Here is a 25321-nt window from a genome sequence, read left to right as displayed (position 1 = left end):
TAACCTGATAACATCTGAATCTGTGTCAGCACATGAAACTGTCTCGAAATAAGGGTGACACAAGCAATTACATGGTACAGTTACTTACACCTCAATAACGTCAAACACTGAGGGATTACGCCCCTTTAAAGGATTGTTAATGTTTTTGTACCTGTTACTTGCACTGACACAGTGATACGGTGAAAGAAAATAAAATTATTATGACTGGAAGAGCTATCACAGAAGCAGCATGGTGTGTAAATGTGTGTATTCTTCTCCTGACAGCTACAGCAGTACAGCAGCTGTACAGTTCTAAGGTTATGAGCAGTAAAGGTCACTTAGGGACACGTCTCTTTTGGAGAAGTAGCTGACATGATTCAGAGAAGAGGATCCAGGGGATTTTGGGGCACTCGAGCCTCCTTTCCTGTGGGAAACAGCTACAGAACAAGTTCCTCAAGCCCAGGTCAGCGATGGGCACCCACACTCTGCAGCCCCACAGCCCAGGACAGGTGGCTGGGGGGTCACTGGATGTGGCACCATCAGGCCCCGAGCCTCTGAAGGGTGCGGGGGGAGAGAAAATCGTCATTTCTCCAGAATCGTTCCCCAGCAGAGGACAATTGCGTTTCCTGGTCCTCCCTGTGCGAGTCCTTCGCCTGCCACTAACACAGCGGGCAGTCGGGGCTGGCTTCCAGGCCTGAGCGGCTACACCTGCCTTCTGGAAGGCTGAGGCGAGGGGGAGGGAAAGAGGTCAACAGAGGCTGTCAGCTCCGGTTTCGTTCACCGCTGCTGAGGGGCGCCGGGAGCCCCTCCCTTCGCGGGACGGGTCGGTGACAGCCGCGCCCTCCCGCCCTCCGCCCTTCCGCAAAGGCTGAAGGCGGCGGACTACATCTCCCAGCGTGCAGCGGAGCAGCTGCGGCCGCTCTGATTGGCTGCTCCCTGCCCACCGCCCCCCCCCCAGACTCCCTCCCCCGCCTGTCGGTGCGCGGTTGGTGGCGGCGTCGGAGCCCCCCGCATGGCGGTGGCGGTGGCAGCGGCAGCGGCCTGGGGGCGGCGGGGTGGCTCCGCGGTCCTGCGGCGGGCGCTGAGGGCGGCCCCGGGCCGTGCCTGCAGCTCCGGGGTCACCGTCAGGGCTCCCTCCGCCGTGGCTCAGGTGAGGCAGGGCGCCGGGGGGAGCCGGCAGGGGAGGGCTGCGGGGGTGGTGCGGTGCCGCGGGGTGAAGGGGAAGGGTTCGGGACCGAAGATGGTGGCGGCCGGTAACGGGAGGGTGCCGGTGCTGGGAGGGGCGCCGGGAAGTGCTTTAGGATTTCCAGTCCCGAGCCGGTGCCTTGCTGTTAAAAAACAAGGCAATTGTTTTGATGGGAGGTGCTTGAGGGGTGCTGGAGCCGCCCAGGCTTCGCCCCGCGGGGTTCCCGCTCGGGTTTGGGGGTCCCTTCCACAGCTGTCTGCAGCTGGGGGTAACACAGCGGGGATCTGCTGGGACGAGTGAGACCCAAACTCTGCCGCTTGCTTTCTAGTAGAAATGCTTAATTTTGCATCCTGTCCCAGGCTGGGAAAGTAATTTGTACGGTCAGCATAACTTGAGTGTACAAATCGGTGGGGGAGTGAGCAAAACGTGGTCATATATAATTCTGTGTCCTGGGTTTGTTGAAATGTCACCCTCGGTTTCAAAGCAGGTATGACCTGTAGAGTCATCCCAGCAGGGACATGGTTTATTGATTTGCTTGCAACTGCATGGCTGGTTTTAGCAAGCAGAAAATAAGCTAAAGCCATTAGTGACAATTTGCATCCTGAGAAGTGATTGCTTTCACTACCACTTATTTAGTTACAGATAGTCAAATGGGTTCGTGAGTTGGTTTATTGAATGCTGACTTGGCTTAAGAACCTAAAAAGGATACTGAGTTTCTTTTGGGTTTGTTTTGTTTTAAACCATGAACTTACTTACAAATTCTGATCAGCATTACTATTAACGGCTTTCTATAAGTTGAGCAGTTTTTACATACCTTCAGGAATACTTTTCTTAAAACCTACTGTCTTAGAGCATGAAAGTATTTGTTTCATAATTCACTTAACAAAGGAAAGTCTGATACCTTCCTGCCATCTCGTATGCATGATGATACATGTTCAAATTATACTCTTGAATAAAAAAATACTTGTATAGGATTATATATTTCTGCTACAAAGTTATGTACTTTCCAGTACAGTAGGAAAAATAATTTATAATTTTTATTTTGGTAATAAACTGTAAGTTCAGTTGCAGAAACTCTAGCTTTTTGAAACAAAGGAGGAAAATGAGAGGACTCTTAAAAATAGAGCATCTTGAGGGTAATAGCATTATGGAAGTTAACTTTTTTTTTTTTTTTCTTTAGAAAAAAAAAAAAAAAGGCAGCTCTGGTTGTACCATTTCTAGTAAAAATCTCCAGCACCCTGATACACCTTTCCCTACCTGTCCATGTAGGTCCTGTAATTCAGAATACCTGAAGTTTTCTGTGGCCTCAAAGAAATCTTCACCACTGGGATAAAGGGCAGAGCCCAGCTTGTGCAGAAAGACCTCATATGGCCCTTATTCTTGGCTGGTCATGTTTGAAACTCTGGAGCTCCATTTTGTGGGTAGCTGGTCAAAGTCCCTGAGCAGGGCTCTGTGTTTCAGAAGCTGGAACAGAATGCTCTTTGGGGTCAACTGCTGGGCACCAGCTGCCAAGCCCTCAGAAAAATATTTTTTTTGGACTTCTCAGCTCAGACCTCATTCTGGCACTTGGCCTACTTAGACCCATTTCAGCCTCTGTGGTTGTCCAGTTTCCAGGTTGAGTGAGGACATTTTGTCACCACATCTCTACAGAGATGTAACACATTGCAAATGAGGCATGAAACAGAAGAGCTTCTGGTGATTTGTGTCCATGATGCTGGTGCAGCAGTGTTAGGCTCTACAGGGAGGTTGCAGCGCTGGTGCACAAACCAAACAGGATTGCAGGGACTGAAGGACTTAGCAGATGGAGGAGCAGCACTAACAGTGTCATATCAGGTTGTAGTAGTCCCCAAGGCCTGTCCAGAAGTTTTTCCAGGCAATGTTGTTTCACAGTGCAAAAATATCACTGAGGATAAGGTGAAGGTGGAAGGCTAGAGAAAGTATAGTACTTGATTTCCAGCTTGATAAATAGGCAGCTCTGTTCTCTTCCTCCTTGTGCTTAACTGAGTCTTTCCAGTATCTGCCAGTTTGTGGCATTCCTGTTGGTTATTAATACCTCTGGTGATACTTTTCATTTCTGCTGCTTTGTTAGAAGAGTCCTTCTGGAAATCATAGGTGAATTGGCAGGTCTAAAGGGCTGACAGCGTGTCAAAACATAGCTGCTAGCTGCAATCATCTAAGCTCTCATTCTTTCAGCACTAGTATAGAACATAGGATTGACAGCCTGGAGAGTGAAACATTTTTCATGGATCACATAAAGCACACTGTGTGACAGAGCATATTCCTCTGGTGCACAGAAGATTCTCCTGTCAGCTATGGAGAGAGGGGGGTGGGGACTTGGGGATTATAGCTGTCCCTTTTGAGTGAAAAATTTATGTGGTTGGGCATCAATACATTAAAATACCAACAGCCACTCATCTTTTTCAACTGCAGGGAATGGATTAATCCTTTCCCTGTAGACTGAGAACTGTAGCAGGCAGCCTTTGCTTTCTCCCTGCTTCAATAACTCACACAGGCTGTGAGTGACTAGGTCCAACCTCACCCTGTTCTTTCCCTTTGGAAAGATCCTACTTACACAACTACCTGAGAGAGTGCTTCATTGTAGGCCTGTGTTACCAGGAAGGCAGCTGAGTTTACATCTTTTATATCTGGCCTTCTCTGTGAAACTGATAAAAATAGGAGTCAGTGCTGGGTGCAGTGGCAGTTCTGTTAATAGAGAATCCATTCCCAGTGGAACTTAAGCTGATGCTTCTGAACTCCTCATGGGTGTCTCCTGATTCCTCCTTGCTGACATCAAACTGGACAGAAATTCAACTAACAGCTTAAAAATTCCATCTCCAGTCACTCTTCCTTTCTGACAAACCCATCTCTGTACACAAGTTGATGGAAAGAATCTCTAGTAGCTCTTGGAAACTTTTTTCCTTTTCCCATCCCAACGCACACTATTTTTGCAGCAAGAGAGCAAATATGGACACCGCCTGCCTGCTGTGTCCTGTCCATTTTAACACTTTAGAGTAATTAATGAAGGACAGTATTATTCTTTCACTAAATCTTCTTAATTTAGTTTCCTTGTCTGTAAAGATGGATGGCAGATGAGGAACAGAACCACTGTTTACTGCATCCCACTCCAGTGGTGGCTTCTTGAAAATAGGAAATTACTTTAAGCATGTTATTGTTCTTGAAAATAAAGTATACAGCATCCATTTTGGCATCCATTAGGTGGAATCATTAAAGTCTTCTTCTCTTGCTTCACTTCCACCAGGGAGTACAACTTTTCTCTTCCTTTCCTTCCTGTAATGAGAACTTAAAAATGGGGAGGTAGGAGTTTTGTACAGTTCTGACTTATGTGGACTGGATAAGGGAGGTTGGTCCTCAAAAAGGTGAAAAAATGACTTACTGAGAAAGAAACAGGAGATGAGTGCTCCTACAAGAAGGATTAAAAGAATTTTAATAAGCCTTGGATTCCTTTTCCTCTCAAATGCCAACACCTTTCCAAAATAATAGGAAGGAAAACATCAGAAGCCTCATCAGGCCAGAAAGCAGTGCAGTTTTCAAGAACAAAATATTTGTGGGTTTTGTTTTTTTTTTTTAATTGATAGTATTTAAAATATCTTCAGTGTTAATCTGCTCAGGGCTGAGTTTTCTAACTGAGGAGGAAGCAGAAATGAAGTCTGCACATTTGGCTGGGCTCTTATATTCTGAGCAGCTCTCACAGTAAGTGCATCAGAGCCAGGACATCTAACAAGGCAAGCTCCCAACCTGAGGTTTCTTGGGGAAAGTAAAGCTAAAAAAATCCAAAAAAATCATCCCAGGTGGAGGTGCCCGGGCTGGAGCATTTCCCTGAGGCAATTAAATACTGGATGACTTGTTCTGCCTCTGCATGATGGAGACGAGGGAGATGCACGAATGTGTGAGTATGAGGAGCAGGTGTGGCTGGGGAGGGGTGATGTGTTACAGCTCTTGTCACTTTGGTGACAAGTGACAGCTTTGGTGCCACGGGGAGGGAAGACCAGGCCCAGGGAGTGTTGGTCTGGCACCCCTCAGCACTCTGCTGTTGTCGCAGTTTTAAAACAGAAACTGAAAGAGATTTTTTTTTTTTTTTTTTTTTCTGGCAGAAAAGCGGTTATGTGGAAAGCAGCACTGCTGTTTTATCAGGGATAAACAGACACTTTCTGTGCTTTGAAATCAGCCACTTCACATTTCCTTTATCTTCTCTAACCCCTGCCACTGCCAGGGATGTTCTTAGAGATCATCTCATCTTCTCTAACCCTGAAGCTTTTTATATCGAGAAGTATAGTGGATTGTTTGAAGGCTGGTGGAAAGATTGTGCTGCCAAGAAAGACTGCTCCTGCTTGTAAGTTTAGGAGCAGCGGTGATGTTAGCACAGTTGGAGTTAAAATCTCTGCAGGTGCTGATGGCTGAAACTGGGGCCTCTTCCCAGGTAACCTTTGCTTCCAGGCTGACCTGATCACTGAGCCTGTTCTCTCCACCCACTCCCAAATCTTTCTTACAAATGCTTTCAGAATATTTTGAGAAGCATACGTGGGTTTTTGACATTTTTGCTGGTCATTTTCAGTCTTCTTGCTGGGGCTGCTTGGAAGTACTGGGCAGGATTAATGCCTGTGGTTACTGCTTGTAATGACCAGAGCCAGGGAGATGATGACCATTGCTCTGTGTGTTTCTGCCATCCCACAGGCATCCTCCCATTCTTACCAATTCTAGCATGTCTGGAGATTTCACAGGTCTGCTTTTACTAGGTGGAAATCATGACTTTAGCTCAGCTAAGCAGTTTGAAAACTAGCTGGTCTGGTGGGGTTTTTTGTTGTTTGGTTTTTTTGTTGTCGTTTGTTTGGTTTTTTTGTCCAGTTCCTCATTCTACATCTTAAGTTTATATCTAAGATTTATTTAATCCTTTTCCTGCTGCAGCCTACCAAAACCAGCCACCATCATTTTGGCTTGAGGCACAATTCTGCACCTGATCATTTCTCTTCTCACTTTAAACTCTGTGAACACCACGTATCCAGGAATGGTTTCTTATGTGTTCTTTCACCGTGGATGAAGTTCAGGGTGTGTCCAGGAGCCTTTTAGCTTTCTTTTGTATTTGTTTTAGCTGGCTATTAAGTGTCCACGTATGGTTCACTAACCAAGGATGCAGTGAAGGTAGCTCCTTAAATTACTTTGATCCTGTTTTCCTTGTTTTATTTTCTGATGCTATGCAGCTGACTTCTGTCAGTTATTAATTTTGGCCTCGTATCAGGTGCTAGTTTAGCTGTGATATAGTAGATATAAAGACAACACACTTAGGATTTAGATGTTGTTGTTTGTGAATGTTTCTATATAGTGCTTGAACCAAGTATCCACCAGATGATTAAAGTATTTTAGTAAACTTTGGCTTTCCTGCCATACTGTGATAAGTGTTGGTTCAGTGTCAGTGAAACTGGATGTTTCACTGACATCATTGAAATACTTTCCAAAAGGAACAGAGTGGATTCAGCTGTGCTTTACAGGTGTAGAAAGATAGAGATATAGGATGGTAATTTGAAAGCCATGGGTTTTTAAAGACAATGGGATTCCAAGGATTTAGACCCAGCTATAATCAACGGTGTTCTGGTGACTGTAGTGATATTTTAAAGGTGCTTGTCATAAACTTGAGCTGTATTCATTTCCAGCATCAGCTGCTGCTTTGGGATATTTCATTTATACCTAAAGTCATCAGCTCTCATTTTGGAGGGCAGATACTCAGTACTTCCTGAAAACTGTGTTGCTCTAGAATATGTTGGTGTGATCTAAAAAAACCCAGAACTGTAAAAGAAATAACTTTTAATATTCTCTTCATGACAGCTAATAAAACATATTAAAATTCTAAATCTTTTTGTGCAGGCATCTACAGGGTTATACATTTCTCTTCCAGTCCCACTCTGCCCTGTATGATTTTTCATCTTTTCACTGAGACAAGATTCTTGGAAGTATTTTGTTGTGTGGATTTAGTCAAGAAGACCTTGTTGGAAATGTTCTTGAAACAGACATCATGAAACATAATTTTACACAGCAATAATTTGGGTTTGCAGTTAACAAGGTGTTATGTCTTGCATCTGAAAGTTGGTAAGGATGCACTCAGAGATGCAGTGTTTCATCAACTTTTAGTTCTTTTGCATTGAAGTACAAGGAGGGACCCTTCTATATGATTTCATTTATCTGTAGTGAGATTGGGCAGTCCTGGATCATTGATTCTGGAAAGTGAAGAGACATGGAATTGAAAAAATCTACCTTTTCTTCTTCACAAAAAGCCTGAATCACCTGTGGCAAACAGGCTGCATCTTAAAATGCACAGGGAGCACTGTAGTACAACTCCATGGAATTAAGTAGGGTATGAAACATAGTAAATGGCTGGATTTGACCATAATGACAAGTCATGGATTTTTCTTGTGCACTTGTCCCTGTGGAGAAAAATGGAATAGTAATTATTAGTCGAGTTCAAAGTTAATATTTATACAGCAAGTTGATAGAGTGAGTAGTCAAATATTGATCACTTGATTGTTTTTGTTACAGGAACTGCAAAGCTCAGGAAGAGGACGCTTTCTCCTGGAGCACACTGCTCCCTTCTCTGCTTTTCTGACAGACAGCTACGGGCGTCAGCACAACTATTTGCGAATTTCTTTGACTGAGAAGTGCAACCTCAGGTGTAAGTGGCAGCTTCTTTTCTTGCACAAAGCTGTTATGCACCCTATTGTGCAAAAGCCAGGAATTGAGTTAGGATACTTGCTGCTGCTTTGGCCCTGGTGCTGTTTCCTGTCTTCAAAAGTAATGGTAAAGGGCAGAGAGAGACTGATGTAGGCCTGAGCTGCTGGTAGGATGGGAAAGCAGGAGCAAGCCTAGGGATCTGACAGAGATGGGTGGAAGTGTCTTCATCAGAGTTGGTGTGGCTTGGATGATGGTGCTGGTGGATGTTTGAAAGCCATATCCAAAGTGTGTGATAAGCATGATAAGCATTCCCACAAAGTTTGTGGCAACATCCTGGTGTTTGCCAGCCCAGGCTGGTGTCTCTGCATCCAGGTTAGGTAGAGATAAGATAATTTTTTCCTTCATTGCAATGGATCCAGTTTTGAATCCCTGTGGCAACATCCTGGTGTTTGCCAGCTCAGGCTGGTGTCTCTGAATGCAAGTTAGGGAGAGGTGAGATAATTTTTTCCTTCATTGCAATGTATCCAATTTTGAAACCCACCAAATGAGTCTTGGGCTTTCTTCTGAAGCAAAACAGGAAGTTGATTGGGATTGCTTGTAAGATTTGGTGTATGGTCTTATTTGTGTTTCAGAAAAGCAGTTATTTGATATCCATTAAAGACAGCTGCACATGGTGTGTTTTGCCTCATCAATATTATTTCTGTATTCTTTGTTTCAGGTCAGTATTGTATGCCAGAGGAAGGTGTTCAGCTGACCCCTAAATCAGAGCTCCTTACTGCTCAGGAGATAATCACCCTAGCAAGGCTGTTTGTGAAAGAAGGTGTAGAGAAGATCCGACTGACAGGAGGAGAACCACTTATCCGTCCTGATGTGGTTGATATTGTGGGTAAGTTCCCAATAAATAAACTGTGTTTCAATGTGACTTGCTTTAAATGGACCCAAGAACTACACTTATAATTGCTTCTAATACAGTCTAGCAACCTGAAGAGTAATTATACATTAAATGACAGTGCTTATTCCCAGCATGGTGAAATGCAAGATAGTTCCTTTCAGAAAACTTCAATTTCTGCTCTCCTGTTTGGATGGAGCTTATGTCTCTTCATAGTGTAGCAGCTAAACTTAGCATTGCTTTCATATTTTACATCTACTACAATAGCTTGCAATAGTGAAACCTTGGGGTGAAAAATCAGTAATTGATATGAACAGGTCCTCACTGGAGAGGAACAAAAGATACATGCTTACAAACAAGACAGGTTTTCTATGGGTTTTTTTTGGGGGGAGGGTGTTTTTGTGTCTTTGTTTTGTTTCCTCAATAACAGATGCCACTTCTCTGTGTCTAAAAAGGAATGGTGGAAATGCTTATATATTTACAGTTATTGATGAAGACTATTACTTCAATGGAAGATAAGTTACAGAATAATTTTTAGAAGTCTGTCTCCTTCAATTCATATTGTGTTGACTGACTGTGTTTGTTTTTCTTGAGCCAGGTACTTTTTTCCACGTCCAAAGTCTCATATGGTGTGGACATTCTAATAACATTGTGGGATAGCAATAAATCAGATTAAAGCCATGTAGGTGGGTGCACTTTGTAGCATAGGTATCTGGACTTGTCTGTTTCTGCTCGTGTAGTCTTATAAGTACTGAGGAAAGGGTTAATATGGAAGGTGAAGGTCCTAAAGTAGTAAACTTTTTTTTTTTTTTGGTGGAGGCATGGATTTGGAAGAACTTTATGGTCATTCCCAAAGGAAGAAGCAGAGCAGTGTAGTTTGTAGAACTGACCTGTTTATAGGTGGAAAAAATATGGCTACAGTGAGCTTGGGTCTTCTTAAACCTTGACTGTGAGGAGTCCTGAAACTGCACTAATTTAATCCTTTTTTAATTCTGGAATGCCATTCTCTAGGGCATTTTATAAAGCTTTACAGTTCAGCATATACTATTGACATGAGAATTATTTTAAATTAATATTGTCATCAGTTCAGTGCAGAACTTTCTTTCCTAGTGCATGCACCTTTTTGATAAATCAGTGGTAGCTGATGGCTTTCTGTACTGGGTGCAGCTACTCTGATGTTGAGGTTGGAAGTTGAGTAGCGAGGTCACTAAAGTAATTATTGTGTTGTTACAAGTAAGTGTTGTTGTTGGAAGGACAGAAAGCTTTTTATTTGTTTATTTTACTGTAGTGATAGAATTCTCAAAAGTTTTATTTCTGTGGCTGAAAGAGGGAGACATCTTTTTGAACCACTGTCCTTATTCAGCCTGTGTTCTTGTTCACAGCTGAACTTTGATAGATTCATAGTGATAATTTTAATGGATAACATGAGAATAGTGATCTTAGGGCAAAGGTAATGGATGTTAAGATGATTATCATAGAATCATAGAATAGCTAGGGTTGGAAGGGACCTTAAAGATAATCTAGTTCCAACCCTCCTGCAATGGCAGGGACACCTTCCACTAAATCAGGTTGCACAAGGCCCCATACAACCTGGCCTTGAACCTTGTCCTGCACAAGGCTGTGTCCTGGCCTAATGCAACCTTGTCCTGTTGCTTTAGCTCATTCTGTCATGAATTTGTACTGGCCTAGCTGGGTTTTTCTAAGGCATCTTGAACATTGGCAAATTAAGTCTATAAACACTTCTTGTCTTGACTTTGGTGTTATTCTATAGTCCACAAGTTTGGGATCAAGATAAAAGTCTTAAAACTAAATAGATGACAGATAATAACTATGGGAAAATTCATTGGGAAAACGAGCCCAAAAATGTCTTCTGCAGTCTTGATTTAGGCACCTCTATTGAAGCCATGTTAACAAAATGTGCTGTTTTGGGATGGTATAAAGTTAAGCTGGATTTCTAGGTGATTTATAGAAGATGGCTACAAAATCGCAGGTGCTGATAGGATTGAGATTTAAGTTAGATTAGTTTTCAGCAAACCTTTCTCTTAAACTGGCTGTGAAATATATAAATGCTGGATTTCTGTTACCATGTATTTCTAATACTCGAGCTCAAATTTTTTTGTAGTTTCAATATTCAAATGTGATTTGAAGCTACAGTAGGGGACCATGTTACTTAGACACTTGCTACAGTTCTTTAGATTATTTCAAGTCTTGTAATGTATGCACCTGCATAAACTGAGTCTGCTCAGTTAGTGAGTCTACTCAGTGAGTGCAAGTAACACTTGCTGAAAGCTAAATCATGTCCTATGGACTGCTGAAAACATAAATTTGAGACTCCTGTGAAGCAGCTGGTAGTGGAATATAGAATCCATCTCCTTTGGGATACTCAAAGTTTAAATTAGCACCAGATAGAAACTATGTGATAGTCTGAGAACTACACATCTGTACTGACAAAACTTTTCCATGGGGCAGGGACTGATGGCTGGGCAACTTTAAAACCAAGATTCATATTTCAAGGGTGAAGTAGTGCAGGACAGACTTGTTAATTCATGTATTAGGAGATGTACACACCTTTTCTGGACTCAATAAGGAGAAGTGCATCTGAGGACATGATCAGGGTAGAATATGTAAGGAAGTTCTTTATTTAAGAAGATGCTCCTGATCGTAAATGAAAACTTAAATGTAAACATTTTCATGATGGCTTGAGCCTGGAATATAAGCTCTTAGCTTCATGCTATTGAATCATGGCATCTGTTCTTCCTGTTCTACTTGATGGTTTTATGAGTTGCCTTGCCTTCTCCTGATTGTTGCTAAATCAGTGACCAAAGGTCAGCAAACAGACACCGTACAGGTATGCGATGAGTTACAAAGTTGCAAAATCTCATTAATTCCTTTTGAATTTAGAGGTAAACAAGCCAAAAAAAAAAAAAAAGTAATACTCCTAGCTTGCACAACTAAGGCAGAATGCACTAACTGGTCCTTTTAAACTTGTGTTAGTGTTAAACCTCCATCCATAATTTCTCACAGTTGGCTTCTATCCAATTTGTTATTACAGGTGGTTCCACTTACTAGTTTTTCATATCCTGAATCTCATCCTGTCTGATGAGGAAGAGGATGCACTGATAATAGCTGCTGCCTGCATAAACTGACCTAATCAATTACTTTTACCATTTTTCTATTTTAGGCTGCAGCGTGGCTTTGGCTTTATTCAATACCTGTATGCATTTTATGTTTCTAGCAATGAAGTGTGGCAGGTAGCATTTTTGTTTCCTCTGTTGTTAGGATGTTGAGCATTTTGTGCTTTCTGAGGCTGTAAATAAAAGTAGTGGTGCTGTTCCTATGTTATTCTCTGTCTGCAGTGTGTATCTGATGGTCTGACAAAGACTTGGCTCCTAGTGGTAGTTTGTGTTAAAAAATCTTAGACAAACTTGGGCCAATAGCACTCATCCTCTAGGAGGAGTTTACTCCTGGTCAGTGGGAAGGATTTTTAGAGGTTAATGCCAGAAAAATGTAGCTCTTATTAAAGATAGCTCTTTCAACCCAACATCAGATTCCAAAGCTGTCCTTTACAGGACATGTTGCAAAGTGCTGCTGCTTTAACCTTCAGCATATTTAGTGTGACGCAGCTTGTCCCATTCCAGAGCTTTGGGCTCAGTTTAGGGTGAATATTTTGAGAATAGCTGGGAAATGAGATAAAGCAGATGTAAAGCTCTTATCAACATGAGCAGAGGAAGGAGGGACTATGAAATATTTGTGCTGTAATTAAAGCTGCCTCAAGAGTAAGGGTTCTTCAAATATTTCTTAACTAATTAGGGTGGAGGCTATGAGAGAAGGGAGGAAGAAAAATAAAAGAAGAAAACTACTTTGCTGCAGCTCTGCTTCTGCAAGTGCTTTATGTTTTGGTGTTTTTTTCCCCCTATTTGTTATTGTACTGATAACTGGAGGCTTGAAAGCCTGCCCTCTGGAGATCTGGTATGCTGAGGATTTCTGCATTTGGCTTATGAGAAGCCAGCTATTTTCTAAATCTTCATCTCATTATATTAACTGTTTCTTATGTGGTTTTCTTTTGTTAGTCATTTTTTGTGTCTTGCATAAGCCCTCTTCAATTGGCTGGGCTGCCACTGCGGGTAATGAAAATATTCCAGTTGTCAAGTGCAAGTGGTTTGTCCCTTGGATATTGTTGCCTTGGATTCTCTGCAATGTTGACCTTTTTCTGTTTAATTAGGATTGTATGTGGTATTTCTTTCAGCAGTTTAGAATCAGTACTGCTGGCATTCTAATCTCTGGGTTAGAATGTTTTTTTTAAAAGCATAGTAGGATAAATGTTGCTAGATAAATGCACCTGTGTCAGGTGTCAGGTGTGGAAGGGAGGGCTTGCTCTTTATTGTTATTGCAGATCATGGAATTCAGTTTGCAAAGCTAGGTTGATGAAATGAAGGTAAACAAAGTCACAAGGCCTTCTCCCAACAATAAAGTAGCTATTTAAGAACAAAATTATTGTGCATTTTCAACATCCTCTACTGCCAATTTTTCTTGCAAGAAACTACTTCATACCTTTTGAAATGAATTTGTGCTTAAATGTGTCTTTCAAACCAATACAGCCAGAAGAAGGCTGAAGCACTGAACTGTCCACGTTTTCCTTACTCAGTGATTTTTTTTTTTTTTTGTTTCACAAATCGTCTTTTGGGCATTATGTGTAACTTACAGGTGAATTACTTCCTGTAAAATGTTCTTTTTATTTTCCTAGGCCAACTGTACAAGCTAGAAGGGCTGAAAACCATTGCTGTCACAACTAATGGGATCAACCTAGCCAGACTGCTGCCCCGACTGAAGGAGGCAGGACTAAATGCCATCAACATTAGCCTGGATACTTTGGTTCCAGCTAAATTTGAGTTCATTGTCCGGAGGAAAGGTAAGGCAACTGTGTTACTACTTGCACTAATGTTGTGAGTTATGTGGTATCTCTTTCACACTTGGTTGATTTGGGAGGGGAGTGAATTGCTATCCTTCTGAGGCTACTAGCCATCATCTAGACAAGCTTAGTTGATAGTGGCTCTCTTCCTTCTACAACTCTTAGCAGGCAGAGCCCCTTGAATTGTAACTGGTAGAGCAGAAGATGCTCAGCTCACCACAGTCAGTGGGACTGTGACTACAGCTGCCAGTAACTGGCTGGTTACTGGTTAGTCATGGATATCAAGAGGACTCCAGATCTTGTTTTGGTCTTGTTTGCTGCTCTTCTTTAATACTATTCAAAAAAGAGATGTTCCTGCTATAGCAGCTGAGGACTGAGATGCCACAAGAACTGAACTTCTTGTATTAAATAGCAGCAGTTTCTGGAAGCTGTTGGGCTATGCTGGCAGTGGTCTCACTTGTCATTAATGATGTTCCCTACCTCTGCTACTTTTTAACGGAAATAAGTATAAACTGTTCCCGAGGTCTTTTGAGGAGGGGTCTAGCTTTGTAACTTTCCTCTGAATCTCTGAACAATTCCAAGCAAAGTTTCAAAAATGCTTGGATGTGTACAGTGTTTACTGCATTCTTGTTTAAAAGATTCAGATTCTTGTTTAAAAGAATTCTAAAGCTCATCCTGAAGTTCAGCTTCATGATTGGCCTTCCTTACAGCCTAGAACGTATTCATCTTGTATCATTCTCTTTCTGCCCAGTAATGTAACTTGGCGGTCTGTGAACTTCTAATTCAGCCAAAACCTCCAAGTAGCCACTAGATGGTGCAACAACGTAAGGTAAACCTAGGGCAAGGATTTAGAAATCTGGGATGCTGTGCGAAGGAATTGCAAAGTCTGAATCACTCCGGTATTAAATTGAAGTTATGCTCACGGTTGCAGAAAGGTGTCCTTGTCTACAGTCTCTCTGGGAGCACTTCTTCAGGTTTCCACATCATGGTGCAGGAATCTGCTCCTGTCATAAATCTGACTGGAGCTTTAAGCCTTCCAGCATGGGCTATTGCATTAGTCTGGTTGTGTCATGGCACAGCTGCTTCCAGAGAAGTATCTGGGAGTATCTAATCACAAACAGGTGTTGACTGTGCTCTTTCCTTCTCTTCTCTGCATTTGAATATTACCTGGTTTTTGACATTCACTTCCTTAGCTACTGAAGGGGCAGACCTGATCCTCCAGCTTCCTGAATTATATGGCCACAGCTCTTCATATCTGATTGGAAGCCCTTAGGAATGTGCTGCTCATAAAGTAAATTCAGAGTTATTGGGGGATAAGGGTAACTTTTATTTATATAAATGCTCTCTTCCAGTCTTCCTCATTTAAAAATAAAGAGGGTCTTCAACCACAGAGGGAGAAGTTGCTCAGCTGAATAGCATTAAGAATGAAAAGGAAGTTTCTATGACTAAGTATTTTTAAGGAGGAGAATAAAGGTTCCAAATCATAGATAATTCTTTTTTTTTTTTTTTAAATGGAGACCAGGTAAAAATAGGAATTCTGAGGTTTGGGTTGGTTTGTTTGTTTTTCCTTTTGCTAAGGGTTGAAATTATGTAAAAATACTTTGCTATTGTTATTGAGGGGTTTTTATTTAATAGATTTCCAAGTATGGAATGAGCAGAGAATAAAGTACCTGCCCTACTGTGCTACCCTGTCTCCTGTGGCAGTTCCAGAGGCACCAAGATATAGCTCTATTAAGGTGAGAGGGATTCCTGGTCTTAGACTTCTCCAGGCTTTCTGTAGGCTGGTATCTCCCATGGCAACTAAAGGTGGTATCTGATTATGGAACCTGGAAACAACTTTTCTGCTCCTCTGGAAACTCATTCTAGGATTTTAGGAATTTTGTATCTTTGCTACAGGTGACCTGCATTACACCTGTTTTTATTCCCAAATGGAACAGAGGAAATGACTGTGAGATGATCAGAGGCCGCACATTAGATGACCATAATATTACTGCTTCTTTCCACCTACCACATTCTAAAGGATAAACAAATGAAAAGTACTTTTTTGTAGGTAGCCAATCTAACCTGTTTCTCAGTCTGACCTTTCTTTTTTGCTCAGTACAAGGAAATTAGGATAATATTGTACTGTAATTCAATCACATCAGCTGGAAACGTTTCTTCTTGGTGGGATGAAGTGTTTGGAAGCATTATCCAGCATAGGATTGCTCTGGATGTGTCTAAGGTTCTCTGTGCTTTCAAGTTGTCTAGAGTTATGCTTCAGAAGAAATCTAAAATGATGAAAATACTGAAATTTTTCATTGAGTGGAAGAGGAGAAGACTTGCTGTGTTAAGTGTCGAGCAATAACTTAGAGAACATCTGAGCCTTGGCAGTATTTCCTGACACAATGACATCCAGTGTTTGTTTCTGCTCTAATATTTTTAAATGTTTTGCTTTTACTTCTTTTGTTGTTCCATTACCACACAAGGACTTTGATATAGAGGGGATGTTTCATAAGAATGGCAGTACAAATGAACTCCTAGCAGCTTTCCTTATGGAAAGCAAAAACAGAAAACAGAATCAAAATATGAAATGCAGTTACAGATTATTATTTTTTTCCTTAAGAGATTATTATTATAAATAATCACCCTTCCTGAAAAAATCTTTTAGTGGAAACAAGTGCATAGTTTTTGTTAATCAGAATAGCTTGTTGTTGTTGTTGTTTCTAGAGATTTTTGATAGCTGTTCTAAACTTTACTCTTGTTGCAAATTTGTCAGGATGTAAGAAGCAGAACTGGGAAGGACATTGAGTTAGATGTATTGTAAGCAGTAATTCTGTTCCATACCTCTACAGGGAGCTGAGCCCAAGCATGCAGGTATTCAAACATGCAGAGTTTCTGATTTGCTGCTTGCTGGTGATTGCTTCCTGGTTGTTTTAGTTGTTTCACCTTCTTGCAATCCTGAAGTTGCACATAAGGCTTTCTGACCTGTTGCAGAGGTTTTTGATTACCTTACAGCAGTGTGTCATTATCTCTGTTGCTACATTCAGCCTTGCTTAATTGGAATGAAAGCAACCACCAGTGCTGTGACGTGAGCTTCGTGGGCACATAAAGAACAAGTTAGGTGGTGAAGGACAAGGTGACAGCTCATAATTTCAAACAGTTTCTTGCAAATTATGCCACTGTCCCTCCACCTCTCATTTTGCAGCTAGGACTAGCATTAGGAGCAGCTTATAAAATGGTTAACATTCTCTACTTTCCTGTGTCCATGCTCAATCATGCCTTCATCAGCCAGAAAGCAGTTAAGTGAAAGTTTCACATCTCTCCTTTGCTTTTTGATCTTAAGCACATCCAATACTAAGTATATATACACAGAATATTATTGCACTATTGCTTATTTCTGGTAAAGTTCCTTCTTCTGGTACAGAAGGTATGATCTCTTCACTAGAGAATCTGAGTTTCCAGTAGTTAGGAGATAGGGAAAAGAAGGTGATAGACCTACACGAAAAATATATGGCTAGGAACAGTACAGGGATTGTTAGCACAAGCTCCTGGAAAATATTATCCTTTTGCTAGCATGTGTCAAGTATATACTGATGAAGACTTGAGCTTTGGAAGAAGAAACTGAGTCTCATATGGTGTTTGTCTCATACCTGAATTCAGTGTGCAGCTGGCAGCTGAGCACAGCCAGCAATGCATCCCTCAGATCTTGGCAGCTTGCTGTCTTTTTCTTACTGCTATCACCTTGCTACTCTGCCAGCTGGTGAGTGTGGCAGGGAAGGAATAATGTGTCTAATCTAAAATTGATACCATGATGAAAGAGCTTTGTTTAAAGTTGACAGAAGGTGTGGCTTCAATTATATGATTAAGAGGCATTCTTAAAGGCTTTCAGAATTCCAAAATTGCATTATTTTTCTTCTGAATTTAAGTGTTACATATAGGGATGAAGATGCTTGCCATAAATTAACTATATCTCTGTGTCTGGGAGCAGCTGAGAAGTGTGGTAGGGTGAGGCTGGGCACCTCGTTCCTTGAAGTCTCTGCAGTTTTTGACATCTTTAATTTGTTTTCAAGGGTCAGAGGCCAGCTGAATTGCTTTCCTAAATTCTCTACACCCAACCTCTCTCCCTCCATTGTGCTCACCAGTTTCACATGCTTAGTCATAAAAATGATGATATCATAAGATGCTGCCTGTGATCTTCAAACTAATGGATAGTCAGTAGCTTTGAGAAGCCAATTACATCTGTTGCCAGGGTGGAAAAAGGAATCGAGAAGTTTTTGTTCCTAACCTCACTCCCCTCCACATACACTTTAGAAAGATCCCTTTAAAATTCATTTAGTACTCTCTGACTCAGAACACAGAGTTTCTTCCATTTTAGTAATGACATATGTCATTATTATGAAATAAATATTGTTATTTCTTCACTGGTTCTGTAGGCACTTCACAAATGCTTTCCACTTCCTTAAAGAAGAACATAACACAAGAAAAAGCTAATGTACAGGGAAGTGGAAAATCATATGCTAATGCTACCTGGGTGTTCAAAGATGCAGAAAAGCATTCTAGTATTTTTGATTACCAAAATACCAGTTAAAAAAAAATATCTCAGTGACTTAACCACAGGAAAACTTGTAGCCTGTGTGGGGTACTGTGTAGTACTGAAGTTTCTTTACTAGCAGATCTTTGCACTTGCAGCCCTGTCCACTGAATTAGATGAAATTTTAATTGTCATCTTTTTGTCTTGTATTTAATAACCTCCTTTTGCATTCCACTTTTAAAGAAGAAACATAAATTTTTATTCCTTTTTTATGTTAGGTTTTCACAAGGTAATGGAAGGAATCCACAAAGCCACTGAACTTGAATACCGTCCTGTTAAGGTAAAGCCAGTGTTCATTTACTCTGAAATTGTTGTATTTTACCGAAAAGGGTGATAAAATTTACAACTCACTTGATGAAGAATTTGTTATCCTCCCTCCCATGAATGATTTTTGGAAAAATGAAAGAAAAATTCTCCTTGCTCAGCCGAGGGTACAGACTCACAGTGCCACACAGCCTGTTGATTGCCTGGCTGCAGGCTGCTCCTGCTCTGTGCTTGCTGCTTCTTACCCCCTCCATTGATTTGGCACTGACCCAGCTGTGAACTTGGCCAAGGGAGTTAACAGGCAGAAAACAACCCTGCAGAAGGACATTAATTTTTTCCTGATTTATCTCCTTCAGCTGCTTACAGGAAACCCTGATGTGTGAGAGAGGGGAATGGAGTCCTCCTTTGGGGGAGCAGGAAGATCAACTTAGCTGTAATGCACCACTTCACCCTAATTCAGCTGTTTGCAATTCTGCAGCTGTGGTTCCCTTCCTTTTCACCAGTGTTTTGGAAGGTCTGTTATGTGTAAGTGGTAGGCTATAAAGCTATGAAAAATGCTTGAAATCAGACTTGGTTTTTAGCCTTTTCTGAAAGATGTTAAGAATCGTCATACATGATGCTCAGATAAACAAGTCTGCCCTGCTAACAAGGAGTGTTTTAGCAGCTGCCCAGTTATCTCTTGTTCTGCAGATAAAGCACAGAGGACCTGAGGCTCCAATGTAAATATTGTTTATGAGGAATGTGGGGAAAACTTGGTTTTAACCTCTTTTTGGAGGAAGGTGGAGATAGTTACCCTGAAGCATATGCTTGTAAAATGTACTGTGGACAATTCCTGGTCTGGGATTTGCCTCTGATCTGCCATAAAGAGTGTAAGAGAAGGAACCCTGCCAGAATTTTTACAGAAGCCATACAAGATAGGACTGGGGAGTGGAGCTGTCTTTTTAGACAGTAGAAAGTGTCCTATCTTGGATGGGTAAGACAATGCCTTTGTTACCCAGCTTTTATTAGTTATCCATTGAGCAAGGCAGCTTTAACAACTTTAATTAGGTTGGATGCAAAAACTTACAGTCAAGTTTGGCAGAAATTAGCATTTATGCCATTGCAGTTCAGCCAACTTCTTTCACAATCTTTTCTTTCTTTCCAAAAAGAAAACAAAGTTCTTTTTATCTGTGTTGCCGCCTTCTGCAAGGACTCTGAAACCTTGTTTAAGAAAGTAGAAAGTCATATTCTGCCATACACTAATTTCAGGTGCCTGCTTTTCCTGCAGGTAAACTGTGTGGTGATGCGAGGCTTCAATGAGGATGAACTGCTGAGCTTTGTGGATTTCACAAAGGATCTGCCCCTTGATGTGCGGTTCATAGAGTACATGCCCTTTGATGGTAAGAAGTCCTGCTTGGAGATTCTTCATGGTATAGTGTGTGCCTTGGACATGGGAAAATCTGGTTAATGGTTATTCACCCCGTGGGCTTGTTTGTGGAAGTTTTAGTGAGCTCTTTTGGGGATTTAGGAAATGCTTTAAGTTTCGTGTTGTATCTTTTGTGGTTTGTCTGTCTTCCTTGGATAAACTAGAAAAGGATTAGTAGCAGGCTTAGGATTAGGATTAGTTGGGGCTGGAACACCTACAGGGAAAAGTGAAATTTGAAGAGATGGTTCTCCGCTAATTAAAAAAATAAAATCCACAAACTGAAGTCATGCTGGTTTTGTTAATTCTAGGCAATAAATGGAACTTCAAGAAGATGGTGAGCTACAAAGAAATGCTCGATACAATTAAACAGCGATGGCCTGAATTGGAGAAACTGCCCTGTGAACCTTCCAGCACAGCCAAGGTAGGGTTAGAAAAAGAATCTATAATATGTCCTCATTCTTTCCCTGGCTGAAATCTCTAAATTCTCCCAAGTTCATCATTTATACCTGACAAGCAAAGTGAAAAATACTGAATGTAGTAACTCCAGGGTTTTGATCAAGCTGCCTGCGTGTGGTTTGACTGATTAAACACTGGTCATAGTCATTACCTTTAGAACTGCAATGTGTTCAGTAGATGCCTCAGATCTAAAGAATGGCAAGCTTGTATCCTGTATTTATGACTTTTGAACCTTTTATCAGTCCATGTCTGTCTATGACTGCACATTAATAAGCCTGGGGAAACAGTTGTTCAGTGAAATAATAATATTGCTTTAGAGTGTGCAGTGTCTCATAGGGGGTTTCTAGTCCACACAGATCTGTGGCTGATGGCTGCCTGAATAAGAACATACTACTGGCATCACCTGTCAGTTGATAACTACAAGAGCAAACATTTGACAAGTTTGAATTCCTGAGAACAGGGCAGAAAGGACTCAAACACCTGCCACAGCTGATTTTGCTTTGGTTTTTTTTTTCCCCCTCCTGTGACCTTAAAACTGAAGAAAATCTGTTAAAATGTCTTCTGTTCTGGGGGCAAATGGAGCTTAAAAATTAGAGTCCATATTTGACTCTTTTTTTTTTTTTCCTCTGAATTATTTTAGAGTTATAAGGTGCCACATTTCCAGGGACAAATCAGTTTTATCACCTCCATGTCAGAGCATTTCTGTGGATCCTGCAATCGGCTGAGGATAACAGCAGATGGGAACCTCAAGGTTGGTAGAGAAACAGTATTCCCTTTGCTTCCATGCAGTGAAGGTAGTGTTGAAATTATTCCCTTAAAAGTAGATGGCATATAAAGTAGGATGGAAAGATACAGAATTATTTATTTTTTATCTACTATGTATGTATTCTTCAAGCTTGTTGAGCTGTTAAGATGTTGTATCACCTTTTGGTTTTTGTTTCTCTTTTATTGCTAACACAGTAAACTTCAGTTCTAAGGTTGCAAGGCCAGTAAATATAAACATTTTAATCTCTGATTCAAAATCATCTTAAACATGTGACAAGCAGATGATTTCCCATTTAAAAAAGGGATCCAAGCAGCTGTGAGGGCTTGGCTTTTGTGTTCCACAAGGATCCTGGCTTGTTTCACCAAACATCTTCCAACTCTTCTCCTTCAAGAGCAGCCTGTACATTTGCTCAGTGGCTGTAGAAAGGGGAGGGAATAGCCATTTCCTGCCACGTTGAAACTGGCAATTTCTGGGGGAAAATTCAAGTTTTCAATTAAAAGCTGGTGCTTATGCATTGTCACCTGATATTGACAACAGCTGTGCTGCTGTCTAATGGCAGATGACCAAAGCAGCCTGAGATCCCAGTGAGTTGAGGTGATATAAATGTCCCAAGCTGTCTAACTGTGTACACGAAAAGAGATAAAGAAAAAAATCTCCATAAGTGGTCCCTTTCTTCAATAGGATAGGCCTCTCAAAACTCTTGGATGTTAGTACGAAATATTTGTAAAAGCCATTTATTTTGTTTTTTCTCATTTCTCCTCTTGTTTCCTTGGGCTGGCTGCAGGTTTGCCTTTTTGGGAATTCAGAAGTGTCCTTGAGAGACCACCTGAGGTCAGGTGCCTCAGAGGAAGAGTTGGTTCAAGTCATCGGAGCAGCAGTGAGCAGAAAAAAGCAGCAGCATGCTGGTATGTTTGTTGTACCTGAGAAATAGCTGCAGTGAGTTGGGAAAACAATGTCCCGGGACTGATGGGGGATTGCATTGACTTGCCAGGGGAAAGAAAGAAGGAGAAGTTTCTGGAATGAAGCTATATTAACTCAGGAAAAAATTTTCCTAACTGATAAGAGTATATTCTGGTATAAAGCTGTTAACATACTAGTCCTACAGTTACTCCAAAATCCAGATGTCAGTCTTCTAACCTCCCATGAGCTAGAATCCAGACCATCAAAAATTTTTGGACTGACTTTTGTCTTCAAGGGGATGCAAATAGCACTGCTCACAATAACAGCAAAGAAAAAATTGGTGGAGCTTTACTGGATCTATTTTTTTTTCCCCGTTTGCTTCAAAACAGGTATTACAATTAATCTGAGCTGTCAGTCCAACTACTTTATTAACATGTATCTAGAAATGACAGATCTCATTTTAAGTGTGCAGAAATTTGTAGCTACTTGTCTAGTACCCTGCATAAGGTCACAGCACAAGGCCTCTGATGATGCAGTTTTATCCTCAAGCTGTCTAAACTATATTTTGGTCACATCTGAGCCTAACCATGTTTTTTTTCAATCTGGCTGCAGCTTGTAATCCTGACCTCTTCTACATGAGCTGGCTTTATGGAATATTCCTCCTTACACTAAAAAAATGTGCTTTGGCCCTTTTGATGTCTTGCAAATTCTGCCAGTTTCCTAACAGTTGGTTTTGCCCTTTTTTTCATGATATATAGAACAATGGAAGATTTTAAAATCTGAATGTAGAGTAACTTGCAAAGTATATTGGTCTGACCCAGATAAATAGTGCCTTGTAAACATAAAGGTAGGGGTGGAGGAATTAGTTCCCTTCTTTTTAGACCATTCACTTCTGTTTCTGATTTGGGTAAGTGGAGGGGGGGAAGAGTGTTTTCACCTCTAGTAAAGGCATTTTGCCATCAGAGCATTTACCTGATGTGGTGTCCTCTTTCAATTTGTCTTAATCCCAGTATTGTTTCTGGAGCCTCTTGTGAATGGGCTTCTTCAAATTGGAACTCTGTTAACAGTTTAGAACTAGTTAACAGGTAAATGTTTTAGTTAAGAAACAAGATAGTCTCCAGTTGTTTGAATTCTATAGTAAGTGCACTGTAATTCAGGTTATGGGAAGCCTTCTGGGAAAGGGTTCTATAGTGTGATAGACCTATAGTAGCTGGATGCTTGGAGATTGTGGCAGCTCTGGTTTTATAAATACCATGCTAGATTCCCCTTTCTCCTTCTCCCTTGGTCTTCCCTGAGCTTTGGATTTCCTTAGCTCTCAGGCCGCTCTGTCAAGAGCAGAAAACTAAAAGTATAAACAAGAAGCATGACTTAAGAACCTAAAAAGCTGGGATTTTTATATGTTCTTTATTTTATTTCTAGGCATGTTTAACATTTCCCAGATGAAGAACCGGCCAATGATCCTGATTGGTGGGTGAAAAATCAGTACGTAATAAACATAAAATGATTTTGTTTGGTTTTTGTCCTTGGGGGAGCAGAGTGGATTGGGCTTTTAAGTCTAACTTGTGTTTTATTCTGCCTAAGTCTTAGGCAAAGATGTGGGTTTTTTAAAAGGCAATTGTGGATAACATGCTGAAGTGGAAAAAGAAGAAAGGTCTAACGTCCCTACCAAGCCTTACCCAGTCTCCTGATGGACAGCACCCTTTCTGTTTTCTCTGATTTTGAAAGTTCATTACATTTTTCAATGGGTTCACTTTTTCCTCTCTTATTTCCTATCTGCTTCCTTTGTACTAAGGCAGTTTGGGGTGAGTTTCATGAAACTGAAGGATGCAGGATAGACCTTTTTCCATGGGAAAACTTCAGCTTCACTTGCAATGTATCAAGCCTTACAGTAACCTAGCAGATGTGCAAGTTTTCCCACCTCAGTACTTCCTTACTTCAAAATCTGAAACTTAGGGCTTCATTCTTTTGAAAATTCCTCTATTTGTCGCACAGTCTCAGGACAGAACATAACCATGAAAACTGTAGTATCTGGTATCTCACCAGGCCTATGGACCAAGAGCCTTTCTTCTTAATTGCTAATTCCCTTCTGCTTCAAGCTCTGTTCATGAATATTGCAGTACTGCTGGGGTTCTTTTACTGATTTTTCACATCTTCAGTTTCACATCTTCCTCCATGCCCAGATTTCCCTGTTTGGTGAGACAGCCATCTTCCTAAATACCTTTTTTCTTCCTTAGGCTTAAGAAATGCTTTCAAGTGTTAGCACTGTGAGCTTCATTGTAAGTTGTCCAATTGTTTCTTATCAACAAGAGGTGGGGGAATGCAGCAAGGATGGGAGAGATGAACGTTGTGTTTCAAACCCAGACTCCAATCCTCCCCTTGGAGAAGGTTAGCTGCTGTACAGTTTAAAACACAGCTTTAAAACAGGTAGCCTTGAGAGAGCAAGGCAACATGAATTGATTTGCAGGTCTTTCCTATGAGTGATATATCTGCTCTTTTTTTAAAACCAACACTCTAGTGCTTGTACTTCTGTTGCCTTTATTAGGAAATAGGAACTACTGAGGTCTTTTAATGTAGGTTTTCACTCAGAATGTTTTTCATTTGATGCACCCTTTAAAACTCAGAATGGAAAATTATGATCCTTTAAAGTGAATGGGTTCAGTGGCTCCAGATTGTATCTCGTTGTTTTTTCTCTTTTATTTTGGCCACTGCTGCATTATGTTCCAGGACAAGGGGAAAGAAAACTGTTCAAAATGTGCACTGACTTTCTGCATGAAGAATTTTTTTTTTTTTAGATGGAAAATACCATGTTAAACCCTTGAAAGCTCACTGGGACCTTCATAATTTTTCAAGATACTTTTGAAAGAATCTCCACACTCCAAAGTTAGTGTTCATGTCAATGTTTGGGTGTCTACAGATCAGATACATCCAATTTCTTTTTTAAAAGTCCTTTAACATTGTCAGACATACAGTAAGAGACAGCCTGTCCAGGTCCTCTGCCAGCATCTCCATGTCCCTTTGAGACTAACAGCTGGCAGTCACTGCATCAGTAGAGAGACTGGAGATGAGTGGAGAGTTGTCCTGCTGTGACACATGGGGAATCATTAGGAGATTTCCTAATTGTGTTTTGAATTACTTACAAACTTCAAATAATGTTGGCATGCAAGCAGTCAGTGGGTGGGTGTGTATATGGAATTAATTTAATGAAACATAATGAATGTTGTTGAAATCATTAATTGGTTTTACTAGTCCCAGTAAGCCAAACCTGGCTTCTTCCCTGCACTGTTGTTTTTGATCCTTTGCTATGTGATTTGTATCCTAT

The 25321-nt window shown here is 41.0% G+C and overlaps 1 protein-coding gene across 1 annotated transcript in view; it reads left to right on the top strand.

Annotated features, from left to right (window-relative positions):
• Positions 1-941: 941 nt before the first annotated feature.
• MOCS1 (molybdenum cofactor synthesis 1) overlaps positions 942-25321 on the top strand; it is a 29768-nt gene continuing 5388 nt past the window's right edge. The window contains 10 exon segments of the mRNA XM_071739385.1: positions 942-1129; positions 7712-7844; positions 8562-8729; positions 13477-13641; positions 18430-18491; positions 19743-19854; positions 20189-20301; positions 20977-21087; positions 21887-22007; positions 23422-23469. Coding sequence (XP_071595486.1) covers positions 992-1129; positions 7712-7844; positions 8562-8729; positions 13477-13641; positions 18430-18491; positions 19743-19854; positions 20189-20301; positions 20977-21087; positions 21887-22007; positions 23422-23469 — 1171 coding nt within the window. The 5' untranslated portion in view covers positions 942-991.

The sequence above is a fragment of the Heliangelus exortis genome, chromosome 3 (assembly GCF_036169615.1).
Source record: "Heliangelus exortis chromosome 3, bHelExo1.hap1, whole genome shotgun sequence".
In the NCBI taxonomy this organism is placed as follows: Eukaryota; Metazoa; Chordata; class Aves; order Apodiformes; family Trochilidae; genus Heliangelus; species Heliangelus exortis.
The sequence above is the reverse complement of the archived record's forward strand: the minus strand, read 5'-3'. Positions and strand labels throughout refer to the sequence as shown.